General features: G+C 37.2%; 1 protein-coding gene and 1 long non-coding RNA gene across 6 annotated transcripts in view; both read right to left on the bottom strand.

The window, feature by feature from the left end:
* Positions 1 to 1094: 1094 nt before the first annotated feature.
* Positions 1095 to 9765, bottom strand: LOC141386348 (uncharacterized). Its single transcript, XR_015494133.1, has 4 exons — positions 9295 to 9765; positions 8669 to 8774; positions 3274 to 3441; positions 1095 to 1918 (listed from the first exon to the last, which is right to left on the bottom strand). It is a non-coding gene; the product is annotated as an uncharacterized LOC141386348 (long non-coding RNA).
* Positions 9766 to 15042: 5277 nt separating this feature from the next.
* The window catches only part of pdzrn3b (PDZ domain containing RING finger 3b), a 145509-nt gene continuing 140507 nt past the window's right edge, over positions 15043 to 20044 (bottom strand). For 4 of the 5 annotated variants that reach the window (XM_087254740.1, XM_087254741.1, XM_087254739.1 and 1 more), the window contains 3 exons: positions 19903 to 20004; positions 19701 to 19817; positions 15043 to 17346 (listed from right to left, as the gene is read on the bottom strand). In XM_087254740.1, the coding sequence (XP_087110866.1) occupies positions 15823 to 17346; positions 19701 to 19817; positions 19903 to 20004 (1743 nt within the window). In that variant the 3' untranslated portion in view covers positions 15043 to 15822. 5 annotated transcript variants of the gene reach the window in all.

Raw genomic sequence — 20044 nt, forward strand, 5'->3', positions numbered from 1 at the left:
AATAAACCCGATATTGTCAAGGTACAAACAGGTCAATCGACTGATCTTGACATCCCATTTGAGCATGTGCACTAGTTAGTGCTGATTATTGCGGTGAGTGCACAATCATCTTCAAAGCACTCTCAGCGGTCATGCACTCAATCAATTTCCCAGTCTCATTGCACAGTAGCTCATACGTGACTAAACACTCAACATTTGACCAGAGGTTATTTCATGATGTAATCTTCACCATAACAGCCATATAGTAGATTCGTCATAATAGAGGTTGGCGGATATTAATGGACCCAAGCAGTGAAAACCAATAAAGTCAATAACATTTAAATACAGTGAGTGGATTGATTTAGAGAAAAAACTGCGGATTTAGGACTTGTCGTTAAGCTGGTCTTTGGACCGCTGTGTTACACTGCAGGCTCTGCCATCAGCACTGCATCATCCCTCGAGGGAGCTATTATTAACTCTGAGGGTCAATAAACCAAATCTCCCATGACATATTATATGTGACTCACAGTAGCTACACGGGACTGATGCAGGCCACTGAATGTAAAAGTCACTGCACTCTTAATTGCATGAAATAACAGGAGATAATTTAGTGAAGCAATGTAGCTAAACGATGCATTGCAGTTTTTGACCTATGATGAATTAAATCTATATTTATCATTTCATTTACTTGATGTATTTAACATGTGTAGGTGTTTAGCTTTTTTGAATTGTTTATGCAATGTATGAAAAACACACAAAAACAAAATCTAATCTATGGCATCCAAAGCCAATGATCCAGTATCTCAAACTTCATCTTGCTCTTTCAATTGCACAACATTCCAAGGAATTCCATTTGACTCCTGCTTTCCCAAAACACTCAAAGGCAGTAAATCTACTACACACCCTCATTCTAAAAAAAGTGGCGTTAAATGAATGAGATGCTACACCACATTGTTACACTGCCAAAGACCTTTAAACATAATTCACTTTGAGGGCTACATTTATTTGTAGTGGTAGGGAATGCAAGTTGAATTTAAAACATTTGCCAATTTAAAAACGTTTAGGCTAGTGAATTTATCGTGTATCATCAAGCTGTCACTTTTGTGCAATATTTAAATTAGTGAACAGAATTTATTTCAGAATTTATTTTAGATTTATTTCAGATCTATTGTTACCCATCACTAGATTTAAATGAAACAGGTAAATAATTACCATGCATCACACAATTTGCTAGTTTGCTTTTTTTACACTCCTAGTCAAAACGTAAAGGGAAAGTTTGCTCAAAAACAATACTTACTATTTATCACTCAAGTAGTTCCATGGTCAGAAAAAAACATGAAAGTCAGTGTTTACCAGTTTCCAACATTTTTTAAAATAATGGTCACACTTTCTATTTATCCACAATTCACGCCATTAACAAAGACTTTTAGCTAAATACACTACTAATTAGCTGTGTATTATGAGTTAGTAAAGTTGTAGTTGGGTTTAGGTATTGGCTATGATTAGGGATGTAAAATAAGATCATACTTTATACGAACTTTTAAACAGTTAATATCTAAATACTAGGCAGGTAATAAATCAGTAATGAACAGTGTGAATTGTTACTTCAACTAAAGTGTGACCAAGTTTTACCTTTATTTTCTTTAGTCTTTAAAAACTCAAACATGTTTGTGACAAGTAAACGTTAAGTATGAAATTATTGATATTTTTGGGTGAACTACCCATTTAAATGTGGCCCACTGAAGCATAGTTACAACATAGGATTATTCAGAAATTGTAGCTCTATATACATTTCTGGAGATCGCAAATGATGTAGCCAGAAGTATGTAAGGCTGCATTTCGTCTTTAAAATGAAAGCTATGAGTCAGTATGATGTTGTTATCATATGCTTTCCTGCTGTTACCAGTTTGTCCGGTGACTCGCCATGTACATCGGCAGACTTGAGATGCAGAGAGGAGTTGACCGTGACAACGGGATTTAAGTCCAGTGAAGAACAGGTTCCAGAAAGCAGGTAAGACAAAAACAAAAGCCAAAAAATAAAATAAACAAGTAAATAACAGGGTGAGAATGTGGTAAAGCCTGAAAATGTGGTAGAAATGTTCTCTTTCTGGATTGATTTTCAAAATGCTCTCGGTTGGTTTTACGGAAGTGGGTGGGCACTGGTCAATCGGTGCTTTTTAACAACACTATTGGTTTGGTTTAGGGAAAGGGTGTCACATCCGTCAGTGACCACCTGAGGGCGCGTCCCAGGAAAAGAACTACATTTTCATACATGCCCCGCGCACACACCGGAACACCAACACTGACCTGTCATCACATCTGTTTTGTGTTACCGTTGATTATCTGGACTATTTATACAACCATTTCCCCACAGTTTGTCATCGCATCGTTTGTCCTTCTTGTCTTTCCTGCCGCAGTATTCCCAGTAAGTCTGATATTCGAGTTTTGATTCCTGAGCCTTGTCTCTGTTTTATGTTTCTTGTTTTGTTAATTATTTGTACTTTGAGCACCTTGTTTAACTGTTGATTCGCACTGTAAATAAACCGCACTTGGATCCGCACCTTTCTGTTTTTTTGTCCTGTTTTGATCACGCTAAACGTGACAAAGGGGGTGGGAGGAATTATTGGTCAGTCAGTCAGTCAGTCAGTCGACAGCAGCCTCTGTTGGATTTATGTGAGAAGAGCAAGCGCAAATGGCACTCGTGAGAAAAAGTTTAGATCTCAAAAAGCATACACAGCGGCCACTGATGCATTCACAAAAACAAAAACTTAGCTCCTGGGATGTATTTGGCGCTTTCCAGAAATGTATATAGCAGTACATTTTCAGAATTAGCCTGGGTTGCATACTTTCATAATTTGCGATGAAAAAAAAGCTTAAACTGCATTTTAATAACAGTACAAATTAAATATTTCTAGTTTGACCTGATGTATAGCAAAATATTAGACAAAAACAAAGTCTGACATATTTTTGACCACTTCCATAGGTAACAAAAATCCACTGGATCAGATGCTTTCCTGGTGCAGATGGCAAATGTCCAATCGAATCAAATAATATGTTCATAAGTCACTAAACTCCAACTACTCCACTCTGTGTGTGACAGGATTTAAATTTTACTATCTAAAAGTTTGGTGTGAATGCAAGAATTTGTTGCTGGTTCTATTACAAACACACAACCGTCAGGCTTTTAAGGAGCAGAAACTAAGCTGCTTTCTGTATAATTTTGTCTTTCATGGTCATATGTAAATTGCACAAGCTTATACCAAAACATCAGAAAAAGCTCATACATACTCTCACCCCTTCAGGAAATCAGGAAGCTGGATGTCTCTCTCATTTACTTGTGATCCTATAGATCAAAATGCTTCTTTATACCAGATGGAAACAGTGTCAACGAGGAGAATGCTGAAGATAAAGGTCTTATAATGAGCGGCTCATGCTTCATTGACAGGTCCAACACAACAGCGCCTGCGGCAGAAAAACCTGTGTAACGTTTACATTGCACAGCACTTTTCACTGCAGGCCTTGCTTCTAGTAGCTTGATATTCAACTATGAATGTGGAAGAGTGTATGTGAACACAACACAACAAAAACTGTTGAAAAACTGCTTATATTTACAGACATCAGCATTTCAGTGAGTTTACTTTAGGGTGATTTCATACTGTTAGCCAAGTAGAAACAGCATGATGTTCATAAAAAAAACAACCCAGGATCATTCTGAAAATGTACCCCTATGTACATTTCTGGAGACCATCAAATACATCCCAGGAGGTACCTATTTTTGCAGTTTTTGTTTTTGGAATCCATGAGAGGCTACTATGTACGCTTTTTGAGATCTCAAATTTCTCCCGTGAGTGCCATTAGTGCCTGCTGTTCTCTCGTAAATCCACCAGAGGCCGCTGTCGACTGATTGTTTGACTGAGTGAAAGACTGACTAACTGACCAACTGATTGATTTACCCTCCTCCTTCCCTAAACCCAACCAATAGTATTTTAAAAAGCTTCTTTAAACCACATTCTCACCCTGTTATTTACTTGTTTAATTTTATTTTTTGGCTCATGTTTTTGTCTTATCACCTTTCTGAAACCGTTCTTCACCGGACTCGAACCCTGTCGTCATGGTCATCTCCTCTCTGCGTCTCAAGTCCACCAACATACACAGCGAACTAACTGGACAAACTGGTAACAGCCGGAAAACTGTCCATACGGATGTAAGCAGTCAGGTAATAAGTGTGAAAAGGAAACTGTCATACCTCCCTGTAGCACTTATTTAAAAAATGAAATGCAGCCATATGTACTTCTGGCTACATAAGTCATGATCTCCAGAAATGTATATAGGGCTACGTTTTCAGAATGAGCCTATGTTGCGAAGAACTTTCCATTTGAAAACTGCAATAACACAACAGTACTTGTAGGTGCTTGCCAAGATTTGTATAAATGTGAAAGCAACACTGACATTTTTGTGCATTTGTTCAGACACTAAAGTAACATGCACATACATATTAGCCAGTGATGATGTCATTAGTTCAGCAAAGCACATGTAGAATATGAAACACATGTAGTTTTATGGCTCACCACAGATATGTGAGAATCTAAGTAATTGTGCAGCAAATCTTTAGACTTTTCTTCAGAGAGTTTTGTTTTAGCAAACCTTGATGAATGTATTATTCACTTTGATGGACATAATTGAATCACAATAGAGATCAACATAATATATTCACATTTTTGTCCAATGCTGTGCACATTTGTGCAGTGTGTAGCGCAATCACCTTACAGCAAAAAGGTCACTGGTTTGAGCCCTGGCTGGGTCAGTTATTGTTTCTGTGTGGAGTTTGCATGTTCTCCTCATGCTCGCGTGGGTTTCCTTCTGGTGCTCCGGTTTCCCCCACAGTCCTAAAACATGCAGTATATGTGAATTGAATAAGCTAAATTGGATGTAGTGAATGTAAGAGTGTATGGGTGTTTCCTGGTGTTGGGTTGCAGCTGGAAGGTGCATAAATAAGTTGGCGGTTCATTCCGCTGTGGCGACCCCAGATTAACAAAGGAACTAAGCTGAAATGAATTGAATGTTTGATATCAACATGAATACAAAGACTAAGCTTTTCTTGAACTGAACTACAGTAAATGACAACAATTATTATTTTAATCCAAACTATGCTGGTGTGCAAATTGTAATCCCTATTTCTACTCAAACCTTCTTTGAATGATGGGAATAGAACTCTTCCAAACCTCTGAAGAGAAAAAAAAAACTTTGAGTTACTGCAAAACTAAGCCATAAACAACATGGCTAAACAGACCTTTGAACCTAACAAGTCTGTGCTAAGTTCAGGGGTCAGATGAGTAGTGGGGGGAAATTTGGCTTGCGGTCACGCACAGGGTCAAGACCATTCTTTACCATTTGCATGTTCACACACACACACACACACACACACACACACACACACACACACACACACACAAAAAGAATTGCATATTTTTTAGATTTGAAAAATGTCCTCAATGGCTCCCTGGTGATCACCAAAGAATCAGTTTTTAATTTAGGACTGATGTGAAAGTCACAACAGCATGTGCGATATTAAATATATAGCTTTAAAAAACACACCGTGTAAAAACTTTACATGTAAGGCTTGTTTGTTTCTCATTTCATTTTCTGCAGTTAAATGTGACAAATCTCTCTGTAACAAGTCAAGTTATTTCACAAACGCAATGCATTGCCAAAAGGACTAGTCTCAAACCAAGCTGAATGAATTGATAACAGGGATTTTACTACAAAATGAGAATCAAAATGATTCAATTAACATGATCTATTTCCAAATCCTTCATCAGCTAATGCATTTCCATATTAAAACACATAAACAAAACAGCTCACTTTTTGTCAGACATGTTGCAGTGCAGCTGTTCTCCAAATCACTAGTCCAATTGCATCTCCAGTCCAGAGCCGGAAAGATAATGGTGTAAGCTTTGTGAGAGATGTGTGGATAAGGAAAAGGTCAGTGTGACTGAAGTATGGCCTTTTTTTTAGCTGGAGGGAGAGTGGCAACTCTGGGGTTGAAGACTGAAAGATGTCTGATATTTCTACAGTTTGACAGACCTAAGAACATCAGCATCATATCTAGAAACCAGAACAGAATTTGTGTATTGTATAGGTGTAGATTTTTGTTGTTATTTGCTCTGTTAGTTACGGTGTTGTGATGTGTAGTTGGGGCAAATGGTGTGTTGTTATACTACTTTTTGTGATGTTTGTTGGTTAATAATTTATTGTATTGCGATGTCAATATTGGCAAATGAGTTTACCTTCAAGTTCTCTATTACTACTATCAGAATCACGTGGTGCAAGTCTTGCTGGAAAGTGCATATCTACAGTTTTGGAAGCCATTATTGAGTATGTAACTCACTTTGAGAGAAAAAAATGTGATTACTTATTTATGAACTCTATTCTAAAGGAATTAGAATGACCTTAAAATCAAAGTTAAAACTGCAAAACTTATCCTTGTATAAGTTTGTTTGTCTTATTTTCATTAAAAGATGTAATACAGTTAAGAAATATTGCATCAGCAGCGCTGAAATAAAGAAGCTTTACTGCATTTTAAACATTTTAATCTATTTTCTGTATCACTATTGAAAATACCTCCAAATACAGCTGAAGCAGAACATCTGTGCATCTAATAGCAACACTCATGAACTGAAGAAAATGATTCATTGGATTTACTACATTTTTTAATGTAAGAATGGTTGCAAACTATTTTTTATAGGCTGAATTCAAACAAACAAATGAGGTTCATAATGTTCAATCTAACTAAATTCAGTCCATAAAAATAGTTTGCTACCACTTACCTTAAATAAATGTAGTAAATCCAATGAATCATTTTCTTCAGTGTGTTATACCCAAATTAAAATCAAAGATTCAATGAACCATTCATAAAGACACTGACTGCTTTGGAAATCACAAACAATCTTGAGTCAGTGGCTTGTTTTGAATAAGTACCTTCACAACTGTAAATAAGTATATTCTGTTTATTAAGAAGTGAGCAGTAATCTGGATACCATAATAACTAGTGAAAGTAGTTTTAAAAAGTAAACTTTGAAAGGATTTGGCTATCAATATTTAAAGGGTTAGTTCACTCAAAACCAAAAAATCTGTCATCATTTAATCCTCTTTTGCTTGTCAGAAAGATTTTTTTTTCTTCTGTTCAGGCAAAAAATATTTTTGCTGCTGGTTTAAATTACTTATTAAAATTAGCTGAAATAACACAATTCTCGAGTTTTTTTTTTTTTTTTTTTTTGGGACATCTTAATTGGTTTATGTTTTATAATCAACAAATTCTAAAAAGCATTAAGTTAACACTTAATCAGTTTGAGTTGTGACAACATGAAGAGATTGTGTGGAACCCAGAATATTTTTACAGTGTTGAACACAAAAGAAGATATTTTGAAAAATGCTGAAAACCTGTAACCATTTACTTCCATAGTATTAGTTTTGCTCCCTATGGAAGTAAATGGTTACAGGTTTCTAACATTTTTTTAAATAACTTATTCTGTATTACACAAAAAAAATATATTACGGCTTAGTCCCTTTAATAATCTGGCGTCGCCACAGCAGAATAAACTGCCAATTTATCCAGCATATGTTTTATGCAGCGGATGCCCTTCCAGCTGCAACCCATCACTAGGAAACATCCATACACACTCATTCACACACATACATTACAGACAATTTTAGCTTATCCAATTCACCTATACTACATGTTTAGACTGGGGGAAACCGGTGTGTCATCTTGCACGCAACTGAAGAAAACCCACGCAAACATGGGGAGAACATGCAAACTCCACACAGAAATGTCAACTGAACCAGCCAAGGCTTGAACCAGCGAACTTCTTGCTGTAAGGCGATCGTGTTATCCACTGCAGAACCGTGACCTCCGTGGTTCAAATTTATTTATTTATTAATTTTTTACAGTACACAGTAATGAAGTACAGTATAGTGCTGTATGCAATTTCGGACAGCCAGTCACTTGCACATTTAAAAAAAGAATCAGTGACTGTGAACAAATTTTTGAATAAATGGGTGTCATATTTATTCATCCAAGCCATTGTACCACCACAAAATCTCTGCGCAAAAATAAATATATATCATTTGTTCATTTAAAGGTGAAATAAATTTAAATCAACATTTATTCTGCTGTAAAAGTAAAATAGTAGGGATTTCATAGATGTAACTTGGATAGTTAATGTATGTGCCATTCATCAACATTCTGACCTGAGCAAGTAAGTCACCACTAAAATGTTTTTCCAACTTTTTGTGCTTGGTTATTTGTCAGATTTGATCAAATAAATATATTTTTTTATTTATCTTGAAATTATTCGAGAAAGAATAGATGCTCACATAAAAAAACATACTCAAAAGAGAAATATAAATGTGTATCCATTATACGTCTGTTTGAATTGAGACTGTGAAATTACGATTCTTCCATTCCTATATACAGTCCTACACAGACTGAGCAGTTCAATGCACTCTGGAAATTGCACATAAACTCTGTCCTACTTTTCAGCTGATTGAAGTCTTTCAGTACATCGACAGTGGGCTTTTTCTATAAACGACAGCACCTTAAAAATAATGAGATGTCACTCTTCAGAATTCATGTGTTTGGTGAAATGGACAGCCTGACAGAAGAGGTTTAATTGAATTAGGTGCATACCTCACGTTCTCTGACGTCTTCATGTTGGACGGTCTTTTATGGTGGACCATCAGATGGAAGTCGACTTTCCTGCAATCAGTCACTGTTATGTGTGATGCCATTTCACCTGCATAATATGAGAAATGATATGCAGTCTATGGCGGAATAAATTTACAATCACCCATGTTTTAAATATATTATTTTTCACCTTTGCTGATGTTGCAATGTGTGATATTTGCATGCAAAGTAGTTTAAGCTTGCAAATGTCAAATAATTAACAACACACGACAAGAAACCAAACATGTCACAAGTGCACTTGCCTATGGCGTATTAGAAAATGAGCTAGGCTTAAGTTAATTAACATTCAGTGCAGTTTTTACATTTTCATAATGCACTGTGACCTTTTTGGGACTTGCAGAAGTGTGAAACAAGTACCCTACAGGGTTTGAAACGTGACCAAAATATTAATTATGATGGGAAAAGGACGAATTATTCAGGAATGAGGGTAATTATTTGTATGCGTTATAAAAGGATTCGATATGACCAGCCATGTACAGAAACAAACTCACGACGAACTCACGAATTCACACGGCTCATATAAACTCACAAAAGTTGTAACATTCTTAGACAAATATTAAAAAACCTACCGTACAATATTTGACGACGACCTTGAAATGGCAAGCGCGTTTTCTGGTCCACGTACGTGATGGAGGGCGCGAAAACTGCTTGCCCCGACAGAGTTACAAAGACGAATTTTGCACGGTTGTCAAGCTCTTGTGAGTATAAAACGACCTGTATCTTACATATTCTCATTTCTCCGCTATTTTTTTGATGGTTTTTTAGAATTTTTAAATTTAGAATAAGAATTTGTGGGTTTTGTTATGATGATTAATACATGAGGAACGGTACGTCGGTTAAATGAGCTTCAGGTGGTCAATTATTCTGCATAAATTGTTGTGCTAGATCTTTTTCAATTTACATTTTTATTGTACTGTAGCGGTATTGTAATGTCACCCTCCCTGTGTTTGATGTTCCAGTGTTATTGTGTAATTAAATATGTGTTTTGATAAATCCTTAGATAGGCTATGTGTTTTGTGAGAGCTAACGGAGACAGATGTAATCTGATACACTACATCAACAATCTGACTTTACTGCCTTTCTCTCTTTTTACATTTTTTTTTTTCAAAAGAGAAAATACAATAACAATATTAGGGAATAAATAATAATAAAAAAAATTTACAGCCTCAATCATTAAGAAAAAAAGATTATGATGTTTAAGAAACTTATTCTTCCTATTATACATAGGCTTTAGAGATTAAATGTTGAACGAAATTTCAGCAAGGAAAGTATTAACTCTAGGTATTGCCCTTAGGAACTTATTTTTGAGTATAAAAAAGATCAAGAGCATGATCATTACCAGCAAAATACTATGTCTTTTATAAACAAATTGAAATCATATTTAAATAAGGATGATAAACAAAACAATGTTGTTCCATAGAAGTTTAACGTGAGTGCAGAATAAGTTAAATAAAGTTTCTTCATGTATATTGCAGAAAGTACACAAATTAGATATATCAGAAAAGTTTGCAAACGTTTGTAGTTTGGGAATTTGTATGATATACATTATGCAAAATTTTAAAATCACCTTTTTTATTTTGTTGGATATGCTGAACTTTTCAGGTAATAACCACACACTCTTCTATTGAATGCTGTCAGAAAAATTGGTCCAGAAAAATGTACATCTTGGGGAGGTATATAGAGTAATAAAGGCAACACTCGTCTGACATGTCTGTTTTAACATTTTTTTAGCAAAAAAATACACTTCATCCAGAAAAAGTTTAGGCATGATTGTTTTCCTCTCATTAAAGTAAAGAGACATCTTAAATAAATGCACACAACATGATGACAAACTCTTTAACACAATTGAAGAATTTGGCTGGCAGAGAAAATTATACAATGTTGTAAATTCTTCATATTCCAGAATATTGCCATAGTTCACTGCCTTTCTTAAAAAACTGTTGGCCTCATGGCATAGTAAACTATGGAAGCATACAATTATTAATATTTAAGGGCATAGTTAACTCAAAACTAAAAATTCTGTCATCATTTACTCCTTTTCACCTGTCACAAACCTGTTTTCTGAGTTTTTTTTGTTTGTTTACGCAAAACATATTTTTGCTGCTTGTTCAAATTACTTATTTGAAATTAGTTGAAATAACACAATTCCTGATTTTATTTGGGAGAACTTAATTGTTCGAGGCTCGAACCAGCAACCTTCTTGCTTTAAGGCGACAGCTCTACACTGCACCGCCTTACAAATACATTTATTAAAATGATGTATATACTTTAGAAATAAAAAGATAATATATTTAAATTCAAGAGAAATATTGCAACAACAACAACAAACTAAATTGTATATCATTTTTGTTTCTTGTGTTTTTTCTTCTTTTTAAAATGTAAAATTTATTTTTTCTCCTAACATATAAATTTAGGTGTAATAATTTTTATTACTGTTAGTTTTTTTGTTAGATTAGGTCCAGATTTGGCTTCAGTACTGACTGATCTAATGTATGTACACAAATATAATTTTGTAAAGCTTACTATAGAAAATATCAATTTAAAAGATTTGTAAGGGGAGTACTCATATATGCTGATATATATAGTCAAGGCCAAAATTGTTGACACCTTTAGGTGTATATGTGTGTGTGTGTGGCATATTGATTTAAATTTATTTAACCAGTTTTACTACAAACATGGTTGAACTGTGGTTGGTACAGCAAAACCAAATGTGTGGTTATAATATTTAACTAGTTTTGTTTATATCACCCACTACGAATACTCAAATTATTGCCAAAACCCACTTACTTTTTGCTTTGAGATTAAATAATCTCATTCTTCTTTGTATTATTAGTATGAGAAAATGTATTCTATAGCCACATTTTATAAGCAAGCAAACAAATTCCTCAAAATCTTGCTTACACACAGTTATCTAATAGGTTTTAGGCATTGCCTGCAGTCATATGGTACTTGTTGGTAACTTCCCAAGCCAGAGACTGGAGTTTATTTCACATTCTTAACAATAAAAGCATCCTGTCAGCCTCTTTCCTCTCACAAAGCTGAACAAGAGCCAAGGACGCAAACAGCGGTCTTATCGGTCAACAGCCGATTTACTCTGGAGCTTCTCATTTTCTTTTGCAGTGGCATTTAGACAAATGAGAGGAGCTCCTAAACTAACACCGGAGGACGGCCGGCCATATCACACGCTGCCCACCTTCATTCATTACCTATATGAAAATAAAGCAGAGAATGTGATCAAAGCAATCTCCACTTCGCCTCTCTTCCTGGCCCGGAAAGGGAATGACTCAGAATTGATTGCTGTTGCTTCTTTTTGTTTGTCTTCGCATGGAACGCTGTTATCTCCTATTAAAAGAGTGTGTGTGAAGAGATCTCCGCGGACATAAATCACAGAAGCAGCCCTCCTTCAGGCAAGCAGAGAAGCAATCAATTACATACAAGAAGACAGAGAGGAGGAGGCTGACAGCACATTCCCTCTCCTCCCTTATTAACATAATTATTCCCTTAGCGTTTATGCAAAAATACACAATGGTATGAGCTTTTTTGTAGATTAACGTTTCTTAGGGGGCTTGTTGTTGGGTAAACTTCATGTTTCGACTAAACACAGACCATTGGTTGAAACAAAAAAGAAAAAAAAAAGTTCATACAAGTTTTAACTATATGGATGAACTGATACCACTTTTTTATGAACCGATACGAGTATGATTATTTTAATTTGTGTACTCGCTGATACAGAGTACCAATTCCGATTCTTCATAGATTTGGTTTCAATGTAAGTGCAATTAATGGAGGTTGCAAGGCAGTTGCTAAGGTATTGCTAGGGTGTAATTATGGTTCTAGTATGAATTAGCATATTGCTAGCATGTTTCTAGCATGAACTAGCATGTTTCTAGCATGAACTAGCATGTTTCTAGCATAAACTAGCATGTTGCTAACATTAATTTAGCATGAATTAGCATGTTGCAAGTATGTTTATAGTATTTTTTTGTGTACTCGCTGATACAGAGTACCGATTCCGATACTTCATAGATTTAGTTTCAATGAAAGTGCAATTAATGGAGGCTGCTAGGTTGTTAATGTGTTGCTAAGTGGTTGATTAGGTGTAATTCGCATGGTTCTCTTATAAATTAGCATGTTTCTAGTATAAATTAGCAAGGTTTTAGCGTGGTTCTAGTATGAACTAGCATGTTTCTAGTAGCATGTTGTAAACATGACGTAAGTATGAATTAGCATGTTGCTACTATGTTTATAGTATTTTAATTTGTGACTTTTCTGAATTTTCCGGGACAGTTTTTGGAAAACCGTAAGTCGAACCATAAGTCAGTTGGAAAAGATATAGCAACCTAATTCAGTTTAGTTTGGAGGTTTGGAGTTGGTTTGGTGGTTGAAGTATGAACAGTCTAGGAGGGGATGCATTCTTAAAATAGTCTAAGAAGAAGACAGAAGAAAAATACTAAGTTAAAGTAGTATAACAGAATGTTGGCTTTCTCAAGCCAACATAACAATGGGTGGGTCACAGGTGGATAAGATCAATAGTTGGTTATGCAAACTTTGACTACTTTCTCTAAAATATTAAGATGTTTTAAGCAATTTTAACTTGTAATACTGCCACAAATACGCATGCTCTCATTTAAAAATCACATGACCATCATCTCACAATGTTTCTGAGTTTCTGGCGCAATAGATGATTTTTTGTGATGATATGGACTAAATATTAAAAAGGAAACAGAAGTTTGACAACAACAGATCCTAACAATGTCATAACGAATGCCCTTAAATAATGTAGCCTAGTTGACAGCAAGCATGAAATGGTTATTGAGATTGTGTCGTCTGTCATGTATAGACTTTCTGATCTCTACAGAAGCTGGTAAAAGACGTGCGCAGTGACCGCACTGTTCAGCTTTGTTGAGGGGCTTTTATTTAGCCAGTAGTCCACTATATATAATAGTTTATATTTTTTTATATAATGTTCCATTACCTAAAATTTCTTAATTTTTTATATTTATAGTTTTTGTATATAAAATGAGTGCTAGCTTGGATCATATTGCACATTCGGTTTCTTCTTCATTTGTTAATCATGTATTTTATAAACGGATTGATTAAGGAATAAGCTGCTAATATATAATTAATACATTAAGACATTGAAGTCAGTCAGAACAGCAAAACAAATCCATGTAGTGAATTACTGTTGAGTGGTATTGGTCAGTGGTATCGGCATTTCATATATGATATGAGTATGAGTATTTTAACCAAGTATCAACCCGATGCCCGATACTGTTTTCGGCAACTTCATTCTGAAAATGTACCTCTATAAACATTTCTGGAGAGCGTCAAATATATCCCAGAAGGTACTCTTTTTGCAGTTTTTGATTTCTCGAATCCACTAGAGGCCGCAGTGTACGCTTTTTAAGATCTAAAATTTCTCTTGCGAGTGCCATTCGTGCCTGCTGTTCTCTCATAATTCCACCAGAGGCCAGTGTTAAGTGACTGTTTGACTGACTGACTGACCGATCAACTGACCCAACTTGTTTATTTTATTTTTTGGCTTCTGTTCTTGTCTTACCTGCTATCTGGAACTGTTCTTCACCGGACTTGAACCCCAATGTCGTTCTCATCTCCTCTCTCCATCTCAAGTCCACCGACGTACATGCTGAGCTAACTGAACAAAGTAATAACAGCCAGGAAGCAGTCCATACGGAGGTAAGGGTTCAGCAGATAAGTACGAACAGGAACGGTGTCATACTGCCCTGTAGCATTCGCTTACAAAATGAAATGCAGCCATACGTACTTGTGGCTACATTATTCACAATCTCCAGAAATGTGTATAAGGCTACGTTTTCAGAATGAGCCTATGTTGGGCATCGGTGCATCCCTAATTTTAACATTTGTTTGCACTTGATTTGATTCTATAATTAAATGCAAAAACATGCAGTTTACCAGAAAAAAAACGGAGCTAGCTTGTGTGCTAGGAACGGTAGTCTTTTTTTTCTGAATGCAGCTGGCTGTGGCGCTCATTGCAGCTGTGGCATTGCAGACCTTTCAGTGTGATTGTAATGAGATAGAGGTCTGTTCACTGACCTGAGCTCTATGTTTCAGAGTTACACACAGCTGGGGACAGATAAGCAGAAACAGAGGCCTGGCTGGGTCAGTGGCCCTGAGGTCGAGTGGTCACTGAAGTGTGGACACCATCCACCCGCAACCCCTCCTAACAGACATGAACCGATACACACACATATCTACACACACCTTTGTTTAAGTCATTTCAATGGTTTTGCATCTTATTTTGGATGAAATTAACGACAAAACAGCTCACCACAATATTTTGAAAGCTCATCAAATATAAAACAATAATTTATTATTTCTCTCATTTTACAGGACATCAAATTGCGTGTCTAACTAATGATTTGTTAAACTGTATTATCTTGCTGCAATACAATGGAGACCTATATAAAAGGCTTTTTGTCTACAACAGACATTAATATCAACAATAATACAAACAGATTTAGATTTCAATAAATGTTTCATGTATGACCAATGTAACAGTAGCCGTGTGACGTAAGAACTTTAGGAAAAAAACAGCACCTTTTAAAATCTGTAAAGCAAAGTTATTTGTTGTAAAACTCTGTCATAATGACTGAAAGGTATACAATAAAACCCGGCGATTTTCTGTGATGATCATGAAGCTAAATATCTGCATTGCTTTAATGAGCAATATGTATGCATAAATAAGTACAATACTGTTGACTGTTAGTTTACTCGTAAAAAAAAATAAAACAAAACAAAAATTCTAATGGTTCTTTATGGTCTTGGTACTGTTGTCCAAAAACCCTTTAGAGTCCGAATGGTCATGATTCAATAACAGAACATTTCAAACCACAAGCTCAATATAGAAATGAACAGAGCAAATAAGAAACACGTTCTCATCTCTTGTATAAAACCATCATCCTATTCAATATTTCAGACTCTCGTTGTACCTTCTTTTGGCAAATGGCTCCTTCAGACAAGGCATTCATATTTCCTATTTACAAATGTTGCCGCATTGAACGAGGCAGAATTGTCTACCCCATCGGTAGTGTCCTATATACAGAACATTTCAGAGCCTACACTGTAGTCACAGAGAGTAGGGAATTGTACACTCGTGTCCCATCAGGGGACTTTGTACCATGGGTCAACAGTTCCTGGATAGTCATCCAATTGTCAAAGATTTTCTTATTCCGCTTCTTCATCATTTTTTTGTGACTAAGTTCGATAATGTTGACATCTTTCTTGTCCTCAGTGGTGACCCCCAGCTCTTTCTGACAATCCATACGGCTCTGCTTCATGAACTCCCTACGTTGACGTTGTTCTTTGGCACGGACGGCGTGTTGCTTGCGCTCTTCTTTGCTCCAATACCGACCCATCTTCATCTCGCTTACGGCATCATCATCTGTGGTCATCCCACTGCGCTCCTCTCGGATCCGTAGTGCTCGCTCTTTCAGAAGCTTGTCTCGAACTGGCCGCTTGGTAATGTATCGGGTACCGTCACTGCGGATCTTCACTTTCCATTCCATCTTGGGTCCCAAGTCAGCAGAAGTGACAGGGTCCCGGCACATGCTTACTAAGCTCATCTGGCTTTGGGCATACTCCACTGACTTTTGCTGGATCAGCTGCATGTAGCTCTGGTAGTGCTGGGCATGAGCCGGGATGTGGGCATGTTTGTAGGGTGATTGAGGATGTGCATGACGACCTCCTTTGCGCTCTCTGACTTCAGGTTGGGTACCAACCTCTGACTCTTTTAATAATGTTGGACGGCCCCTAGTGGGGCTGCAAGCCTCTTGGACGGGTGAGAGAAGGGGTTTGAGAATTCTGCTGGGACCAGAGGTACTGCTACTTGCCCCTGCTTCTGCTTGGCTTTCATTTCCACGTCGCAAGGAGTTGTCCGGGGAGAGCTCTAATGTGAGCGGGGTGCTACGGCAACTTTCACCAGTATTGTATGCACTGGAACTGTCCTTGTCAGACTTTTCCGGAAGTTCACTGATGTCTGCTAACTCGTGACGCCTTGCATCTACGCTTGTGTTGTAGTTGCGAAAGCCACTGTTGTGCAGCATCCAGGACTGTTCGCGGCACTGCTCCCGTAACTGCTGCATGCGGTGCGCTCGGACTATGCTCAGGCATTCAAGCTCAATGCTGCGGAGCTCCTCATTTAGAAGTTCCAGTTCTTTGTCGACACCCTCCTCTCCAACACCGCCTTGTCCACCACTGGGCCACAACAAGCTTTGATCTGGGGTACCACTACTGCCTGCACTCTGCATCTGGCACTTCAGCTCCAAAAGTTCCCGAAACCGCTCACATTCATCAGCAGGAAAGTCACCCAAGAATTCTGCATCTGCATAGTCTGCAGATATGAAGGACTCACTGCTGAAGGGGAGGTCACCACTGCCAAGGGTGTCCTGACTGTATGCGAGTCTGCGCCGGCTGCCCAGTGTGGTGGAGGCGCTGGTCTGGTCATCTGCGAGATTCTCCTGCTCAGAGCTCTCATCGTTGCGAGTGCTGTCATCAGTGCGGCCCACACCACTGTCTTTCTCATGGTGGTGGGAGAGCAGTGTGGCTGTATCTGTTGTACCTCCATCTTCCTCGTGCTTTTTCTGTAACAAAACAATTCAGGGTATATTGTTAATCTCTTCAGTGAAAACCTTCAATAACACCATACTCTATGTATGAATACATTCAAGCCAGGATAAGGAATCGTTTGGGTTCTTTCATGATACTGATGGCGAATCTACAATGCATCTGCAAAGTATTCATAGTGCTTGACTTTTTCCACAATTTTTATATTACAGCCTTATTCCAAAATGGCTTAAATACATTTATTTCCTTAAAATTCTACACACAATACCCCAAAAAGACAATGAGAAAAAAAGATTTTTTGAAATTGTTGCAAATTTATATATATATATATATATATATATATATATATATATATATATATATATATATATATATATATATATATATATATATATATATATATATATATAAACCCTGAAAAATCACATGTACATACTGTAAGTATTCACAGCCTTTGTCGTCAAGCTCTAAATTGAGCTCAGGTACATTCTGTTTCTACTGATCATACTTGAGATGTTTCAGCAGCTTAATTGGAGTTCACCTGTCTATATAAGGTCCCAGGGTTGACAGTGCATGTCAAAGCGCAAACCAAGCATGAAGACAAAGGAATTGTCTGTAGAATTCAGAGACAGGATTGTTTCGAGGCACAAGGCTCGGGAAGGTTACAGAAAAAACTTTGCTGCTCTGAAAGTTCCAATGAGCACAGTGGCCTCCATCAAGATGTTTGAAATCACCAGGACTCTTCCTAGAGCTGGCCGACCATCTAAGCTGAGTGATCGGGGGAGAAGGGCCTTAGTCAGGGAGGTGATCAATAACCTAATGGTCACTCTGTCTGAGCTACAGCTTTTTTCTGTGGCGAGAGGAGAACCTTACAGATGGACAACCATATATGTGCAGCAATCCACCAATCAGGCCTGTATGGTAGAGTGGCCAGAGAAAAGCCACTCCCCCTGGAGTTTGTCAAAAGGCATCTGAAGGACTCTTAGACCATAAGAAACAAAATTCTCTGATGACACTAAAATTAAACCCCTTGGAGTGAATGCCAGGCTAATTCTATCATGCTGTGAAGATGTTTTTCAGCAGCAGGAACTGAAAAACTAGTCAGGATAGAGGGAAAGATAAATGCAGCAATGTACAGAGACATCCTGAATGAAAACTTGCTTCAGATTGCTCTTGACCTGACAATGAACCAAAGCACACCGCCAAGATATAAATGGAGTGGCTTCACAACAACTCGGTGAATGTCCTTGAGTGGCCCAGCCAGAGCCCAGACCTAAATCCTATTGAACATCTCTGGAAAGATCTGAAAATGGCTGTACACCATCGCTTCCCAATCCAATCTGATAGAGCTTGAGAGGTTCTACAAAGAGGAATGGGTAAAAATTCCCAAAGACAGGTGTGCCAAGCTTGTGGCATCATATTCAAAATGACTTAAGGTTGTAATTACTGCCAAAGGTGCATCAACAAAGCATTGAGCAAAGGCTGTGAATTTTTAATAAATTTGCAACAATTTCAAAAAAATATTTTGTTCACATTGTCATTATGGGGTATTGTGTGCAAAATTTTAAGGAAATAAATTAATTTAATCCATTTTGGAATAAGGCTGTAACATAAAAAATGTGGCAAAAGTGAAGCGCTATGAATACTTTCCGGATGCATTGTAAGTATCGATTTGCCACTGGTATAGTAAAAAAAAAACAAGCTATTACATTAACTACAATAATTGCACTCTTATTAAGTTTTATTACTGATAACAGCAATGTTAGCAATTGTTTATACAGCCATATTTGCCTTTACTGGCAAAAATGACACAACACAGTATCTTCACATCCTAACATGTGAACTGTCATGATACATTTTTTAAATGAAGTACACAAATAAGTACAATACTGTATGGCATTTAAACCGAACAGCTATAAGCCTAATTCTGTACCTTTTAAATTAATCATACAATAAAAGTAATTAAACTAAATTAAGAGCCATTTCAAAGTCTTGTTTAAAGTACAGAAGTTGTTACCCCCTTTACACAGGCAATTGTCAACTCATCTTGTCTATGGTTATTGCTGTCTTCAGCATTGGAGTTGACCATACTGGCACTGGGTGTCGGTTTACACTTCTAACTGGTTAAATCAATAGTCAAAATGCATTTTACCACATTTACACAAGCACAGATGTCCACTTCTAAAATGGATGTTTGGGGCCCTAAAATGTAGTCATGCTTTCTTTTAAAGTCCTAGCTTGACTGCTTTACCTCCTGTACAGTGACAGACACAGACAATTATGATTGATATGTTGGATATCATGCGATGACAGGCTGAGCTGTGATTGACTGATCTACTCCACGAGTGACTTTGTGATGGATTTGCTGTACCTGCTGGAGCATGCTTGCTGTGAACTGCATAGCCTGATGGTGTTGTTGCTCCAACATATCCATGTGAAGGTCATCCAGGTAGTCATTTCTGTCATCATCCATCCAACCCTCATCCAGCTAGTACAACAAGGACAGGACAAAAGCTATCAGCTGCCCTTCAGAGTTGGTAAAGAGCATGTATGATGTGTTTCTGGCATCTCACCTGTATCTCTGGCCGAGCCAATAGCAAGCACACATTTGGGTGTTCTTCACTGGTTAAAAGAGCCACTGCTTCCTCACGGTTTTGGATCTCAATGCCATTGATCTAAATTATGGAGTGGAGATTTGTTTATGCAAAATGCCTG

Source organism: Danio rerio, chromosome 6, assembly GCF_052040795.2.
Source record: "Danio rerio strain M-AB ecotype USA chromosome 6, GRCz13ab, whole genome shotgun sequence".
Classification (NCBI taxonomy): Eukaryota; Metazoa; Chordata; class Actinopteri; order Cypriniformes; family Danionidae; genus Danio; species Danio rerio.